The 17,892-nt window shown below is 45.1% G+C and overlaps 2 protein-coding genes across 5 annotated transcripts in view; one reads left to right on the top strand and one right to left on the bottom strand.

Annotated features, from left to right (window-relative positions):
- The first annotated feature begins 842 nt into the window (after positions 1-842).
- On the top strand, positions 843-17,524 carry LOC114766700 (solute carrier family 45 member 3). Of its 4 annotated transcripts, none has more exons than XM_028957803.1 (5): positions 843-993; positions 8,963-9,276; positions 12,563-13,387; positions 15,022-15,287; positions 15,553-17,524. In XM_028957803.1, exons 2-5 carry the CDS (start codon positions 9,129-9,131, stop codon positions 15,976-15,978), a joined length of 1,665 nt encoding a protein of 554 aa, XP_028813636.1. In that variant the 5' UTR covers positions 843-993; positions 8,963-9,128; the 3' UTR covers positions 15,979-17,524. The 4 variants fall into 4 exon arrangements, with proteins under 4 accessions (XP_028813636.1, XP_028813639.1, XP_028813638.1 ...); XM_028957806.1 differs by lacking the exon at positions 843-993 and adding an exon at positions 1,368-1,573; XM_028957805.1 differs by lacking the exon at positions 843-993 and adding an exon at positions 7,416-8,823.
- Positions 7,406-17,892, bottom strand: part of ccnd2a (cyclin D2, a) — a 137,545-nt gene continuing 127,058 nt past the window's right edge. The window contains exon 11 of the mRNA XM_028957809.1: positions 7,406-7,972. Coding sequence (XP_028813642.1) covers positions 7,865-7,972 — 108 coding nt within the window. The 3' untranslated portion in view covers positions 7,406-7,864. The remainder of the gene's footprint in view (positions 7,973-17,892) is intronic.

Genomic DNA, 17,892 nt, shown 5'->3' with positions numbered 1-17,892 from the left:
GTCTTGCTCAGGGACACACTGGTAGTAAGTGGGATTTGAACCTGGGTCTTCTGGTTCATAGGCCAGTGTGTTACCCACTAGGCTACTACCACCTTTTAGGCAGGTTCAACCTGAGCCATGCTGTAGAGATGCTGGGGAGCTCCACCCAAACATCACAGCGAGTTCCCTTCCCAGCAGGGTCTCGGCGTTCCCGTTGTATTGGCTTCCCTCGGACATGAGGACTTGCAAGCTGACTCAGCTGGTGACCTCCACGTCGGTCTTCCTTTCCCTCCCCCCGGGTTGGGTTTGCAGGCTTTACGTCATCCCCTGCCACCCACAGCCCCCTGAGCCGCTCCAATCCAGCTACTGTAATCCGGCCTGCTGGACTCCCAGGGCCTCTTATTTTAAGGGTTCTTACCAGGCTGATTAGGAGATGTTCCTCACCACAGGGAACCGAGCCTGGCCTTCTAAACAGCCGACCAAGAATGAGCCAGACATCACAATCTACAATGATTTAATTCATAGTTATTAACATTCAGGGTGAGAATTTAAAGGGCAGAAGTGACCTGTATCATCATATTCAGAGTTATGGAGTTACCGCACATACCAAACACTATAATTACTCCATGAACATGCTCGTAATAATAATAATAATATTATAATAATACATAATAATATACATTGTGCTGATAATGGTGGGTGCCAAATGCAAACTTCGCTGATTTAACAATAAACTGTGTTCAGAAAGTTCAACTTTAAACCCACAGCGTTGCATCCTCACAGTGTAGATGTTCCTGAAGAGCCCCCGAACTGTCTAAGGTTGAGTGAAATGGTTCCACACCTCGCATAATGTCCGTGGGATTTGGCTCCCCGGGTAACCCGACCTACAGGAAGTTGTGGGAAGAGCCCGGAGGAGCCGAGAACGCGGTTCTGTAAGGAACCCTGGCGGTTCTCCTGCGTCACTCGGTCCTCCCGCTCCGGGAGAAGCGGACGAGCCGCCGCCGCCGCCGCGAGGTGAGTGGAAACGCCGCGAAGCGCCACACTTTCCGCGTTTATTTCGCGACACGGTCGGCAGAGGAAACTTATTCGTCGCGTGGACGAAAACTTCCGCTTCCTGCGGTCCGCGGAATTCGCCCCACGGATTCCGTTCTGTGCGGAGCTTCTTGTTCTCGCCGCTGTTTTTGTTGCGAGTTCGTGGAGGTTCGTGGAGGTTCGTGGAGGTTCGTGGAGGTTCGTGGAGGCGCAACGCGTGGCCGCGATGCCGCGGACGGGGAAAAAGTTGGCGCGCCTCGCGAGTTTCGGTGCCGAATTCGGGGGAAAATCGTGGATTTATTCCCCCCCACCCGCCTCCGTGTTGAGGTTATGCCAAGTGCCACAGTGGCACCAGTGATGGTGGTGATGATGATGATGATGCCACGCGGCGCCTGTACACGTTTGGCGATCATGCTGCCGCCGAGACCCCCGCTGGTCTCGAGTGGGGTGGGGGCGAGCAGGCATTTCCACAGATTGTGCAGTTTTGTAACGATTGGGAGTGGGGGTGTCATCATCATCATCGTCGTCATCATCATTATCATCATCACAGACTTTACAGGAGGTGAGCTGTTTTAATACCTTTTTCATTAATTATATTCTTAAAAAAAACCCTTCAAGAATATTTTCATATTTGTAGCCCTCCATACCTGTTATCGTCATCTTATAAATATTTATCTGTGTGTATGTGTGCGCATGCAACACATATTTCCATTTCAAGTACCAGACTCAAGTACCAGTGTCCCCGAGGTCTTTATTCTCTTTAATTAATTATCAGAAGGAGAGGTTCTGCTGGAGAGGAACACGTGCAAGATGAAGAGATGAAGCGTCTGTAAGTGCTCCAGACTCCAGATCATGTGCAGGTTGCCATATTTCATCCAGTGCTGGAATTCACTGCTGTCCAGTGCTCTCTTCTGGCCTTTTTTTATTTCGTTTTATTTTATTCACCTGAGATGCTACGTCCAGTCCTCCAAGGACCGGGTCACGGTGTAAAGTGTGTGTTTCTGAGAAGTGTCTCAGATGCGTAGTACTTTTTTATGAAGCCTTTTAAGATAAATCCAGAATAAAATAACCCAGCATGGCATGCAGATTGATACATGTATTACATTTGTGCATTATTTGGCAATATTTAACATATACTGATGGTTTTAAAAAGCATATGCATATGAATTTAAATTATTGTAACTATTTGTAAGTTGGCCATGTCCACTGTTGGCTTGTAAGCCTTAATTTAAACAAGAAAAGAAAATGTCCAAAAACGCAGGAGAAAACCTGACATTTATTGCGTAATATTGACACAGGACTAGAGTGGTAATATTAACTCAGGAGCACAAACGGCTCACAGTTTCAGGGAACAAAAGCAGGCCCTGAGGTCAACTTCCAAAAACGCTCCCCTGTAATGTTCACCCAGTCCAGCTGTGTTTGGGAGAATAGAGTCTGGTGGCTGTCTCCACATAGCCGAATCAATCATTAAGCTGACAGAAAATGTGACCAAAAAAATACCAGACTTGAAGGATCTGGTGACGTCCATCCAGTGCATACACATTTCGTGGGAAACAATCAGATATTGTGTTAATCGTGCTCGGAGCGTTGGGCATATGAAGCGGTGCCGTTCCGCCAGGACTCCATGGTGGCAGGGGCTCCACACAGAACACGTGCTTCAAAAGCTAAATTATGTATCCTGTTTGGTTAAGCAAACACTAAACCCATCTTGGTGATCTTACACCAACTGTTTGGACTTCCTCACTGGCAAAGCAAAGACTTCCTGAGTCCCCCCTTTGCCAGCTTATGTTGGATCCTTGGCAGGAACCTGTCTCAGCCACGTAATGCCCGGCCGGTGCCGATATTTGCCGTGTTTAGATGCATTTTTGAAGAATGTAACAGTGGCAGGATACGTAAACGGTCTCTCTTAACGCTTGGTCCGCGTGACTGAAGATGCAGAAAGATTATACTCGTAAAAAACACCCATTGCTTTTTCCTGAGATGGCATTTTCCATCAGAATAATTGAGGGTTTTTTTTTTTTTTTCTTTTTTTTTTCTTTGCATAAACAACCACCTCCTTGTACGGCACATCAGGCTGACAGCCGTCTAGAGCTTAATTCAATCTGGAGTCTTTACCCAGTTCCACCCACTTGCTTTAAGTGTTTTTTTTCCACGGGGCCCCACATGATGTGAACTAAACGGGGCTCGCAAAGCTCACAATGTTGACAGGGAGAGGCGGCGATAAGGCCGGGCTAATTCCTCAGTAATGAGACGCCGCTCGCAGCCGCTCTGGGTGCCACCGCGATGTGCGAGTCCAGTCCTGTAGGTGGGATAAGGGACGCTCGTCTCCGCCGTGCTTTTGCTGTGGCTCTGAGGCCAGATGCTTCTTATGCGCGCAAAGAAAGTTCTACACACAATGAACCCCCCTGGATTGGATCAAGTTTCTTTTGTATTAAGAGAGCTTGCGGCTATGTAGGAGCTGGTTCATGTTCGTTTTAAATACCAGGGCATTTTTCAATATTGGTGATTGGTCATTCAGATTTATAAAAGTATTCAATTGTTCAAATACTTCTTTTCTCCATCTGTTTTAACACTTAACACTTCAAAAGAAATCCTGACAGTGTTGGTTATAGTTATAAACAGTGTATAACCTCATAGATTAAACAAGAGCCATTGGTTCATTGTGTGATAAGTCGATTACTCATTTCTCGATTACTCGAGTGATGGGTTGCAGGCCTCATGATGCGATATGCCCATGTTGCTGTTCACTCTAGACACTTGATATAACCCCAACCTGGATATATAAGAAGAGTCCAGGATATCAGATCATCCCGCCTCACTGACTGATTCATCGCCCCTGATTGGCTACCACCTTCCTTCTGAATTAGAACCTTCAAGTCTCTTTGCCGCAAGTCAATTCGCTTTGCTCTCAATCCCATAATCCCTTGCCCAGGTTTGCCATCTGTCTCTTTTGAGAGTCAAGGATTTCTTTATTCAATTCCTTTCACGCAGGGTTAGACAGTAAACACTCTAAAAATACCAGGAGGCATCAGGCACCGCAAGCGGTGAAATGACGAAATGAAAGGGAGTGATCTGCTGGTCTTTCAACTGTCTCCATGCTCAACAACAACATTGAAAAATATGTCGGGCAGAAGGAGCCTCTTTGATGTAGCAGGCTGAATGGGAGGTACTTTGAAAGTCTAAGGGAGAGAAGAGGGACCTTTGATATCTGAGAACCTCCATCCTCTCAAAGGATCAAGCTCATGATTTAAGTTAATATGTCTGTCTGCTTTGATGCTTGTTTGAGCTGGACCTCTTCTTTTCTGCAAATTCCATACAATGGGACTTTGGAGCAGTGAAAATGCGTGAACTACAACCTGCAGTTTTTTAGTTTTGGTGCGAAGACACAAGTCAGTGTTACTGTATGTGGACACTCACTGCTTGCCAGTGATATTTCACAGTGTCACAATGGTGGCTGAATGGCTCTGGATCGGTGAAAGGACACGATGGATCGGTGTGCACTGCAGAAACAGTTCTAAACAGAGGATTTGTTGTGCAGGGCCACGAGGGCAGGGACGATTGTCTACTGTCTGTGTCACTACTGCCATACTACCAATGTTGTAAATGGCCCTTATTGATACCTCCATACAACAAGTGGGACGTTGGATCACAAAAGTACAGGTTCGATGCATAGTCATACAGGCTCACTGTAGAAAGTGGGAATAATAACTTGAAAATATCAAACACAGAATGGTTATGAATTAAACGTTTGAATATTTTCCAATATTGGAAAATAACATGGGAAATGTGGATGTCCTAAACAGGAAATCTGCCTCTAGTTGCTATCAAATCCAGGATGTGCGGGGACAGATTTCGTGTAATGTACCCACAGAAACACTTCACCACGTGGTATAAAGCCAGCTCTTAGCTCTTCACCGTTCTTTGGAATCGAGCTGCCGATGGTGAATGAGTGCGGTTCGTTGCCCCCTCCCAGCCGGCACTAATCGTCCGATCACGGAGCTGGAATCGCCTCTCCAGCTGCGGAGACGAAGAGACCTGTCGACATCCTCCGGCCAGATGTGACTCTGCGCTTGATGATTAATGATGATTAATATGAGATATTGCAGACACAGTTTTGGCTGGAAAGTGATTTATTCCTAAAAACGTTATTGAACGTCCAAAAGCTTTGGGCTTATTTGGTCTTTCTAATGTCTTTATCACACTGTGTTTTATCTCTTGATTCCTGCCGCTGTCTGTAGACATTGCATTGAATCAAGAATCACCATACGTATCCATTCACGAGTACATCTGTCCGTCCATCCAGGACAAGTTCACTGGTACCTGGGGCCTTTAGAGACAGAAACACTCCCACTTCATTTCGGGTAGACAACATCTAAATGGTGCGTGTGTGAGTGAGTGTGTAGACATTAAAGAGACCTCAGACGGCATGACCTCTCCTCTCAGGGTGGAGAGAATGCGCCCCGTTTTTCTGGGGGTTTCCAGCTGAGCGTGAGAGAGGGGGAGGGAGACGAGAGGACAGACAGGTTAAGTAAGATGAAGAGACAGAAAAAGAAAAGTCAGTCATGGATAGTCATGGATATAAATATGGCTGTGCAATTTGCATATTTTGCAGCTGAGAATTCGTTTTATTTTCACACCCAGCAACCCTGTTTCAGTTCTGTTGTTCACCATGTCTTGTTGAGGCCCGATTTGTCTGGTTTATGTACTTTTGTGATAACAGGAAACGAAAGATATTTGGTTAATGCCTCTTAATCATCTCTTTACATATTTGTTAGTGAATGAATTTGTCTGATCTCAAGTTGATGCTGAGCAGGCTTGATAGATGTAGGAGGAGGTGTGTGTGAGTTGAACGTGTGGGACTATGAATCTGTCAGGCCAAGGAATTTAAATTATCAGGGGACGTGGCACTTAAAAAATGTCTGTCACACCGAAATGATAAATTTGAAGTGGGTAAACTTGGACCTTCAGAGGAAATTGCATTATGCCACTAAATCACTTTAAAAGTAAATTAGTGTGCTGCTGCTTCTCTTTGAACTATGACCACTTCACATTTTTTGCATTAAGGAGCACAAGATAACCTGCTGGCTGCAAAGAACATTAGGAGGCAGCTGCTGAGGAACCCCGTTTAGAACGCAGGGAAATGTATTAATGACGGAATGTGGAGTCGTGCTGCCCTTCGCTTAGTCCACCAAGGCTGCGTGTTGCTGTGGTCAGTCTTCATTTAGTTTTTACTACTTTTACAGTTTATATTTTTACTATGGGGAAAAACATGAAATTGAACAGTCGGTCATAATAATGGTCAGAAATAATGATGTCGTTGAACCCATATTTGCTGATCCACCAGATACTCATCTAGTGTGAATTTGGCCTGTTTTATTGCTTCTTTAATCAGTGCAACTGTTTTAAGATAATTGCTAATAGCTCTACTAAGATCATTGCAAATGGTTTTCTAAAAAAATGTAATTGTATTTATTGGCTTGGAATCCTGATCGTGTTTGTTACACTCTTTCTCATTGTTAGTGTATTATTTCTATTAATTAATGTATTATTTTTAATTCTAAAGCAGTCGGTCAAGTGTTGATTTTTTATAAATGAACTCGACTTTAATAATCAGTGAACCTTTTTAAAGTGAGAGATTTACATTTACATGGAGCGCTTCTAAAGCACTTCTCTACATGTATGCAAATATCCATCATTAACACCCATTTCTGGCTATTCACAGCATGTGCTGTAAATTAAACCATATTTTTTTTATCCTGAATGCCCTGTTCACGTTTTTTAATGGACGCTGCAGTGGACTTGAGGGTTCGACTCCGCTGGGACCCCTGGCCCAACCCCATCTTCACTACTGTAGTGACAGCGCGTATGGATCCTGTGTAACCCCCCCCCCCCCCCGTCCATACGTTGCTTTCAGAGACGTTCCAGGTTTAAATCAGGCTTGTGCGACTTTAATTGGACACATTATTTCTGCTTTGGTGAGCACGCTGATGGTTTTGGTACAGTAGTGGCTCTGTCTGCAGACAGCCAAGCTGTGATGAAGTGGTGGCGATGCCTCCCGGGTAAAAGCTTTTTTTTTTTTTTATTTTTTTTTTGAGGTGTCATTTGCACAGATGGAAAAGAGGAAGGCGGCAGTTAATAAGGATCCTCTCCCTCTTTATTTCCACACACTGTGGTTTGTCCGGGTGTAAATGAGCACATCGCTGAATGAAGTGGGAAGGGGAAGAATGCCGCTAATTGTGATTTATGAGCCGTTTATTAAAGCAGCCCGATATTTGTGAAGGGTCTGCAAACAATGCAGGTCAACGCCGAGCCTGACCTTGTAAAAGGGGTTTGGGGGGGGGGGGGGGGGGGGGGGGGGGGGGGGGGGGCACTAGGCCCTATTGAGGGTGGAGGGAATAGGTTTTGATGGGTGTGAAATGTGCCCCTCGCCTGGGGACCGAAGCTCCTCCTGGTTCCTGTCGCAGACAGCCTGCCACGGCGTTCGCTTTTGTCCATTGTTCATTGTGCTCAGAGTCTTGGTGACACTGCAGCCTCAACTCTGATGATGACATCATTAAAACCTTTAATAAAAAACACACATTATGCCTCCAACGGCTGCTGACATTGGCCCGCGTGTTTGTTGCGCTGTACATTGCCGTTCCTCAGTTTCTCAGCAAAGAACTCGGGAAGATTCGCAGAGTTTGTAAACTCTTCAATCACATCATTAATGGGAGAACAGATGGGTCCGGTCGCTGGAGAAATTTCACACCAAATATGAATTTAGCACCTTGTTGTTAATTTTTTTTGTGCCTTTTCTGTGCTGGTCTGTGGTGAGGCGTTGGCTGTGCTCGGTGTTCTCGCACGTCTCTCCTGCTTAGATGGCGGCGTAGCAGAAGGCTCTTGCGTGTGACTGTAACAAGGCGGTAAGACGTGACCGAGTCCATAGTCGAACCCTTGAGTCCGTAGTCAGGGTAGTAGTGCCCTGAAATATACACATAGATCTCACACAGTGATGACAACAGGAAAACTATTAGAAATAATGCAGAATCTACACTTCAAAAATGTCTCGGATTGAAGTAGGTCCAAGTAAATATGGAATATCTAGACATTAATATCTCCGAATGTGATAAATCATGACCTCAGTGAAGTCTCTCTGAAATTAAAAGTCATTATTTAGAATGAATGGGTTTTAACCATATCTTATCAGATGACAGCAGAGTTAAGAAATAATATGCATTACTAAGAAAACCCCAATTATTATCTTCACTGCAATTTCAGTTGTACTGATCACTTCTGATCACATTCACACTTCTAACAAAATTGCCTACAGATAAGGAAAATTGATTGATTTACACGAAACTCCGACTGTGCATATGATATCCTGGGCTCCCATGAAGAAAATGCTGGTCTGCGTCCCATATCTGCGAAATCTCCGTAATTTCAGGTTAAGTGAGTTTTTCCTCATCCTTGCGAGTGACAGACAGAAGCCTGTCTGCGGATCATTTTTAACCCTTAATGACGTGAGATTCTGAATGCAGTGGCCGCTTCGGGTGGTTAACCGTAATTCACTTAAATTGAATTCGTAAGGGAAAAGAAGCCCGTCGCCTACAGGCAGGAAGGAGAGTTCCTGCAAAATGCCTCCGCGTCGTGCCGCACAAACGCTCAACGCCCCTTTCAAAAATAAAGGGAGGTGTGACTAAGCCAAATGGGTTTTTCGCCGCGCGCAGGCTGACTCATTTCTTTCAGCCTGTGCAAAAGATCAGCGGATATGACAAATATAAACTGCCGGGAAGCCGCATGTGTTTTTCTGTGCTGCGAAGCACCTAGCAACAGGTGCTGGTGCCGCTGTGGGTGCTCGTGTTTGGGTTCTTTGCGGGGTCGCTGAAGTTCTGGCGCTTTACGGCGCGAGCCGCCGCGGACACTCTGTGTGACGGCGCCTGTCTCTCTCTCTCTCTCTCTCTCGCTGCCACAGATCCAGAATGCTCAAGACAAGATGGATCCTGCGGGTCATCTGATACCACAGTGTGTCCCAGCTCTTCCACACCCGCGGCCACCGCGTCCCCGGGCTCCAAACCGGAGACCATCTGGCCCTGGCAACTCCCAGTAAGAGGACGGCCGGAGAGGCAACCCCAGTAATTATGCCTGGATGGAGGTCCCAGTGGCGACTCGTCCTGCTGAATTCGCTGACCTGCGGCCTGGAGATCTGCGTGGCGGCCGGGATCACGTACGTGCCGCCGCTGCTGCTGGAGGCCGGCGTGGAGGAGCGGTACATGACCATGGTGCTAGGTAAACCTGTCTGTTCATTAAACGTCAAACTGACCCCCTCCCTCCCTCCCCCACTCAGCACTTTTGGTCCGGGTATGCGGAGCCTTGGGGAGAAACCGGAGAGAGCCGGGATTTTGGCATCAATTCTCTGATTTGCTGAAGGTGCCGGTGGTGTTCAGTTTCACCACATGTTTCACACTCTCTGCCCGTACTTTCCAATTCAGCTTATGCTACAAGTCTGTGGGGGAAAAATAGGAATCGCTGGTGTTTCTCTCTATGCAATATTATCACAATACCTTGGTGCTGATAGTGTTGAGAAAGGAATTCATTTTGTAAAAATCCTGATTCAGAATGTATAATTTTTTTCGCAATTAAAAAAAAACGAAAATTATTGTGTGAAAAATGTTAGGTACAGAGGTACAGAAACACGATAACTACTAACTCTGCAGGAAATAAGCGTCGGGCGGGTAACTAGCTGGCGCTAGCTGGTTAGTTAGCAATGTTATCTGCGTTGGTAGAAGCCTGTAGTAGCCACTTCACCAGTTGTTGACATGCTTATTATCTAAATGGCGTTTACACTTTCGGCATGTACATGTACGGCATTTATCAGACGCCCTTATCCAGAGCGACTTACAGTCAGTAGTTACAGGGACAGTCCCCCCCTGGAGACACTCAGGGTTAAGTGTCTTGCTCAGGGACACAGCGGTAGTAAGTGGGATTGTGTTACCCACTAGGCTACTACCAGCCCACCCATGTCAGAGTAACTTCCTGCTCTGGGTTGTGACCCACAGCTCCAGGGATGGCTACGATGAAACATTTTTTCGTGGTTCTGAACCAATCTAGTGTCTAGTAACTGGATTTCGGGAGCATGGCAGGAACTGCTGGGTTCATTAGCTGCAGTCGCGTTATCCTAATAGCCAGTTGGTTTGGTAACTTCTTGATTTTCTGGTTAAAAAGTGCAGCTGGAGCTGGCGGGACGCGCGTGGGCCGGGAGGCGGGTATCTTAATGCCGTAATGGGTGGCGTCGCTGGCGTTCTTTTGATCGGGTGGTAATTGGCGGCTAATTGGAGGGCAGCGGGAGGCCTGTGGGAAGCGGCTCCGGGCTATGGGAGATAACAGCTGCTCCGGGAACGCAGCCGGAACGGTTTTCCTGGATTCCTCCCGTTCAGTCGCGCCAGAGAACAAAGCCGCTGTGAACCGAACCTGACAAACAAACACAAACAGTGCGGGGCATGACACTAAACAGGAAAGGCTGACGTCAGGATTCCTGTTCTGGTGGAGAGGAGCTCTGGCGGAAGCCACAGACAGGGCGGAGCAGGGCGTTGGGAGGGCATACGAAAGCCCCAAACACGAGGCCTGAGGGAGGATGTGCCTCCTGTCTGAAGCAGGATGCTTTTTACCGACCAAAATGAAGTGTGGAGAGTAACAGAGAATGGCAAATGGGTGTCTGCCGTAACTTCACTGCTCGGGATATCGTGATTACATGCCTCGGATGTCGGACACTCAACTGCAAGCGTTTTTATTTTAAGATAATGAACGCTTGTGAGGTTCTCCACGATCATCCCTGCAGCATGTCAGAGGTTGAAAAACACCCGCCCTGTGGACATTCCCTGGCTTGCTCCGCTATAAATGGCATGAAAAACAGGCTCCTTCGCTGCCTCAATGGGCCATGGAGTCATGAGAGATGTTCTCTCTCGATTTATTTGACTCTGATCTCAGAACGCACACTTGTTCGCCTGATAAAACTTCGGCGAGCTCTGCAGCTCAGGCCTTGTTCTGGGAAATGCAGAATTTGGCCTTGGCAGACATCCTTGAAGAACATTGTGATTCTGGTGCATTTTCCATGAAACGTCTACTTGGAAGGATGCTTATTCATCTCTGAGTACTTGTATGGTTTGTTCGTGTTCTTTAGACTTCAACTGCATTGTCACAGTCATCATATGCACAGTGTTACAGGCCAACATATGATTAACCTCATTGATCAACCAAAATGATCTATTTAATAAATATTATATTGAAAGTACAATAATGTTGCTGGTGCATTTTTAAAACTGGTATTTAGCTAATAAATCCCCAAAATAGCAAGGTTGCCGTGTCCTTGCATGCTGAAAGGTCTTATATGAAACTTGATCAGGCTACTGAACTTAATTGTCTGCATGCTATATATACTGCTTTTGGCCCCCATGGGGTGGATCTGTCTGCATTTCGAGAAATGGCCGCTGAAATACTGCATAGTAGGAGATAAATCACCTGTTCGCCAGCTTACACAGCAACCTGCCATCTTTTCAGTGTGTGAATAGAGGCATGTGAGGCTTACAGCGCTTGCTGACAGGCATCCATTGAAATATCGTCTCTAAGGGCAGGTAGTTCCCTCGGATATCCTGTTTCACTGGGACTCCACGTAACATCCCTGCGCCAGAATGCTTTGTCCCAACCTGTTTTAAAGGCTTTTGTCTATTTTGGGTGGTTTTAGAGTTTACAACTTTATGTACAAATCAACCTGTTTAATAAAAAAAACTCAGATGGTTGTGTTGGCAACACTGTACTTCCAGGTCATGACCCTCTAATTCACTTAGCCATTCAACTTCTTCTGCTTAAGGCTTTTTTTGTACGTGAACCCTGAATCAAACTCCACCCATGTTCATTCCACCACGGACGTAGGCTAGATTGACCCCTTACCTGCTCAGAAATCAGCTACTCCTTATTATTCAGTAAGTACATGTTATTAATGCAGGAACTACATGAAAGAAAAGTGTAGAATGGATGTCTTGTGAAATTATCACAGATATGGTGCAGTGGTGGCCCAGCGTTTAAGGGAGCGGCCCCGTAATCAGAAGGTGGCCGCTTTGAATCCAAGGTGCCAGTGAACAAAGCACCGTCCCCACACACTGCTTTCATGGCTGCCCACTGCTCACCAAGGGTGATGGTTAAAAGCAGAGGACACGTTTCGTTTTTTAAAATCTTTGTATTTAGATAGTAGGAGACAGATTGCCCGTCCACCAGTTTACACAGCGACCTGCCATCTTGTTTATATTCACACAGCTAATTAATCATTAGTAATTATTGAAGCATTTCACAATGACTTTGATGATAATATGCAAATTCACTCCGGTAAAGTACAGTAGTAAATGGCTGCTTGATGTATTTTTTGAAGTTTATAAAACCATGGCACGTCAGTTTTAGAATTGGTTTTGCATACAAATTGAATGATTTCGAACTACCTTCTTCCCTCCATTCTGTGTCTAGCCACGTTGGTATTTTAAGTCTTTAGAAAGCTTAAATGATCCTCTCTTCTTTTTTTTTGTAGGTATTGGACCCGTCCTTGGCCTTCTCTTCATCCCTCTGATTGGCTCAGCCAGTGACCACTGTAACAGCAGCTATGGCCGCCGCTGGCCCTTCATCTGGCTGATGTCACTGGGTGTGCTCCTGGCTCTCCTCATCATACCTCACGCCGATATCCTGGCAGCGCAGTTCATCCGGGGGGGGCGGACCCTGCAGGTGGGCCTGCTTATCCTGGGCGTGGGCCTGTTGGACTTCTGTGGCCAAGTTTGCTTCACCCCCCTGGAAGCTTTGCTCTCAGACCTGTACCACAAAGAGGAAGACTGTGGCCAGGCTTTTGCCATGTTCTCCTTCATGGTCAGTCTAGGCGGCTGCATTGGCTATCTGCTGCCTGCTTTGGACTGGAGTCAGGGGCTGCTGTCCCTTTACCTGGGTGGGCAGGCTGAGTGCCTCTTCTCTCTGCTCATCCTCATCTTTGTGGCTAGTGTCCTGATTACCATGAAAGCATCTGAGGGCCCCTCCTGCGCCACAGCTGTGCTGGAGCCCGGACCCCTAGAGCCGGGACACTGCATGCCACGTTCCTGCTGCTACCTGCCCAAATGTAAACTTCGACTGCTCAAGTCCGGCCCCTTGCTGTGCCTGCTGCGCACGTGCTGGTCCATGACGCCTGCCATCTACCGCAGCTACTGCCACCTGCCGCGGGTGATGCGGCAGCTGTGTGTGGCGCAGCTCTGCAGCTGGATGGCGGTCATGTCTTTCATGCTGTTCTACACGGACTTTGTGGGAGAGGGGCTGTACGAAGGCGTGCCCAGCGCTGCGCCTGGGACGGTTTTAAGGCAGCGCTACGATGAAGGTGAGAGCGCATGTTTCTCTACGTTAAAAAAAAATTATAAAAAAATAGACAGAATAGAGATAAAATGGAGACGGTTGACTTTATACTTGACTCTATATTGGTTTAGTAATTAGTAGATCGTTTTACAGACAAATGTATTTGGCATTAAAAGTGGACCAACAGCTATTTGAATGACTGAATATCATTTTTCTCTATATTTAGCACTGCGTATTAGAGACCAAAATAAACCAAAAAAAGAGATTTTAAAAACATGATCCTGTTCTCTGAGTCAAGTTCTGTAGACTTTTAAAAATTAATATGTTTGCAGAGGTGTGAGTCCCTCTGTCAGTTCTTAAAATATCCAGTGTCACTTTTTCATTTTTATTATTTGTGTGTTTTGCGCATTCATATAATCTAATTTTTTTCAACAATATCAGAGATCCTGGTAAACACTTCTAATAAAGGACTTTTAAATGAAAGAAAGCGGTGTTACTACACTATGCCTTGTGCATTTCAAGTATGTTTCCTGAAATAAGACCTAAAAATGATCTGTTTTACATGAGACATTTTAGGCTTAATTTATTTGTATTATTATTAATGCCTTTTACATTTATTTCTGTATGTATTTTGGGACACACAGGAACAGCATTAAGTCATTACCAAGTTTTACCTTGTTGGGAATACTTTTGTCCCAGGTTGACTGGTTGCTTGTTTATGCTCCAAATATTACACACATTCAGAGGACTAAGATGGACACTGTGACTCAGCCTGTTAGTGTATTTTCCAAAGCTTGTGTCCACTGTTTATTCTTCATGTCCCTCGGTGAATTCTGGGTATGACATAACAGGATCCCAAATGGCCGTATTTGTGTAGATTGTGTAAGCTGCTGATGAAAAGGCAGCCATCGCTGCTCTGCAATAAGGGGTGGACAGGCGGCTTCAGAGTTAAGTGCTACAAATGCAGTCTGTCAGCAGGTCTATCAACAGGCACGGCAGCAGCCACCACTTACGCGTTTTTGGGAGTAATGCTTGCTCCCACTGCGGGCAATCGCTGCTCTGTTTGCAGACACATCCGTCCAAAGCGAGACACTCTGTGTTTAAAGAGGGAATTCTTCCATAACGGCTGAGGGCTGCCCCCTGTCTGATTGGACAACCCACTGCGTCTGCAGTTGTATGCCTTATCCACAGGTTATCTGGTGCCAGGGCAGTCTGATCTGGTCAATTTTTGCCAACATGTCTGTTAAAATGTTTGTTTTTTGGGGGAAAAAAGGCACAAAAAGCATCTGTTTACTGTGTTTGTTGGGTCAGGGACCAGTAACAGCGTGCCTATTCTGGTTATACTGGATATACTTGCTTGTAAATCAGGTATTGAGAATGTTATCTATTTATTTTATTTTATTCAGATATTGCATTGGCCAGGACCTCATTACGAATTCATAAGATTATTCTTCAAAAATAATAGCGCCTCTTAATATATATCGGAACACATCCCATTCCTTGCTGTAATAGGTGGAATAGATGCAACATGGCAAACAAAAATATTTTTAATGAGCTCAGGCTAATCAAGGACCTGCCACGGTGGGTGTGATTGGCTGTCTGTGCTGTACTTGTACTGCATTGTCATTCCCTGAACCCAATACCGAATGTGATTGACAGGCATCAGGGTGGGCAGTCTAGGCCTCTTCTTGCAATGCGCTACCTCAACCTTCCTCTCCCTGGTCATGAGCCGACTGGTGTGCCGCTTTGGTTCGCGAAGGGTCTACTTAAGCAGCATGGTGAGCTTCACCATCTCGGCACTCGTCATCTGCCTTTCCAAGAGCGTGGTTCTGGTCACCATGATGTCGGCTCTCACGGGTTTTGCCTACGCCACCCTGCAGACGCTCCCCTACACACTCACCTGCCACTATCACAAGGAAAAGGAGGTGAGTGCATTCGGTGTTTAACAGTGAAATATATGAAAATGATGAAAAAAAAAAAATTGTCCTCAACTGAGGGATGTCTAAGAGCAGGTATTTTTTCTTATATGTACACTCTATTCTGATTTATTTATTTCGTTTTTACTACTGTAATTGTTCTCTGTTTCTTTCATTATTCTACTGTCTTGTGTCTCTCTGTGTCTGTGTGTAGTGGCAGTCGGCCCACAAACCATTTCCTCCGGAATAAATAAAGTTTTTCTGATTTTTCTAGGTTTACATGCCAAAAAGTAAGTCCAAAAACCTGCACACCAATGGCATTACACTTAACCAGGAATCTGTGCATCTGACCCTTGAGGAGGACAGTTTGAACCACAACGCAACTGGGACAAATGGACACGCGTACTTCGGCAGGGACAGTTCGGATTACTATGCCCCCATGCAGGGCCTTGCTGGTTCCCCCACTGGAGTGGACTCCGCAGAACAGGAGGGCCATGAGAAGCGAGGAGTTGGGCTGGACTTTGCCATCCTGGACAGCACCTTCCTCCTTTCTCAGGTATTCCCAACTCTCTTTATGGGAATGATTGTCCAGTTTACTGAGTCAGTGACTGCTTACATTGCCTGCTCCGCTCTCTTCGGCGCCATTGCCATATGTCTGGCAAACCATATCATCTTTGATCAAAAGGACCTCAGAGACTGAGCGGAAAGGAAGAGCGGTGAGAGACTTCAATTGTTCAGTGAGGAAAGATGGATAAACAATTGCTTGCCCACATCCTCTCTGTGCGCTGAGCTAGCGTGTGGATACTTCCTTGGCTCAGGAAAACTAAAAAGGACCCGAGTCTACAGCATATAGCACCACCAGCACTGTGAGCACAGTGGAGACTCCAGGCTCCTCCAGTGCGTCCATTTAGTCCGTCCCCCCACCCCACCCTCAGGCTAGCACCACATCTCACTGCAGTGGCACTATCCTCAAGAGAAGCACTACTTTTTGAGTAGTTTTGCAAAATGCATACAGTGGTTGTGGGATATGAGTCAGTTCCTGCCTTTCTTCTGGATTTTTAAAAATCACTGCAGGGGGATGTTTTTGTTGTCCTTTAGAGAATTTGAAACAGTCCAAAAAGCAGGACATTTTTCACCATGTTAAAGAAAGTTATGGTTTCAGTTAAGACATTTCTACATTTATACCCTGGTCATACATTTTTATACTTTTTTCCCCTAATGATGTGTAAACAACATGCCTTAAATACATTAACATAATCAATCTACTAGGACCAAGCTACATGCTATGTGTGATGATACACATGCCCTTAATGTTTTAAATAGCTTATGTTAAAAAAAAAAAAAAATCTGTACATATTTTTGTATATTGATAATATATTTCTATTTATATTTCTATGGGATTATTTTATGCATCCTGTCAGGGTGAGGTCATCTGTGTTGTGATTGTTGCTACTATCAGACTTCATAAGGGGAAAGGATTTTCTTTTTTGGCCAGCAAACTTCAGCATTATATAACAATGCAACATATGTTATCAAAATTGTATTGACGCTGGGAATTTTGTTGCTAATGGGAAACAGTTTTGATTAATATATTACTGTATAGATAGGTCCGTAATGGCTTCAGTGGTTCAGGGATTTTATATATATATTTTTAAATAATATGTAACTCTATATAAACATTGCACTCAGGATGGGCAATTAAAACCATGTACCCTCATATACCCACTTTCAAAAACGGACCAAACACGTTTTTCCCCTCATGCCAGACAAATGCAGCTTTCTGCGTCATATATAACAATCCTGCTGCTGAGTGGTACTTTGTGGATTATATCCATTTCTGTTTCATCGGCTCATTGATTAATTCAGGCATTAGAGGTGCGTGGTAAGATAATACATTTTTTTCAGTGCATTCATCAGGTTGAACAATATAATATGAATTACTGAATTTGTGTCTTTTTTCAGCCATATGTGGCAGTGCTTCGTCCATTTTAATTGAATTTGTTGATGCCAAGATTTCTTTGGGAAAAATGACCAGCTGACCTCTTGCAAAGTAAAACTGATTTTAAGTGCCTATAACATTTTGTAAACAAGTATTTATTTATCTCTGTCAAATGTTAAGCACACTATACTGTATATGCTCTGGAAAATGTTTTATATGACTGTCTTTATTTTAATGATACCCCCAGACTCATGAGTTCAAATAAATGAAATTAAAGGCTGCATACGAATATGCATCCTCCCAAAAACATCCTTTATATTTGTAATGCATTATGCATGCTGTCCTGTTATTAATAGTATGTTACTGTACAGGTATGCCCAATTACATGTTAATACGTTAATATTGCCATTAGGACTCACTACATGTTTGTAGAAAAATTATTATTATTCGTAATATGTATGGTGATCTATGGTAATATGTATGTATGGCAGTGGTGGCCTAGCGGTTAAGGAAGCGGCCCCCTAATCAGAAGGTTGCTGGTTCGAATCCTGATCCGCCAAGGTGCCACTGAGCAAAGCACCGTCCCCACACACTGCTCCCCGGGCGCCTGTCATGGCTGCCCACTGCTCACTCAGGATGATGGGTTAAATGCAGAGGACACATTTCACTGTGTGC

Source organism: Denticeps clupeoides, chromosome 17, assembly GCF_900700375.1.
Source record: "Denticeps clupeoides chromosome 17, fDenClu1.1, whole genome shotgun sequence".
NCBI lineage: Eukaryota > Metazoa > Chordata > Actinopteri > Clupeiformes > Denticipitidae > Denticeps > Denticeps clupeoides.
The sequence above is the reverse complement of the archived record's forward strand: the minus strand, read 5'-3'. Positions and strand labels throughout refer to the sequence as shown.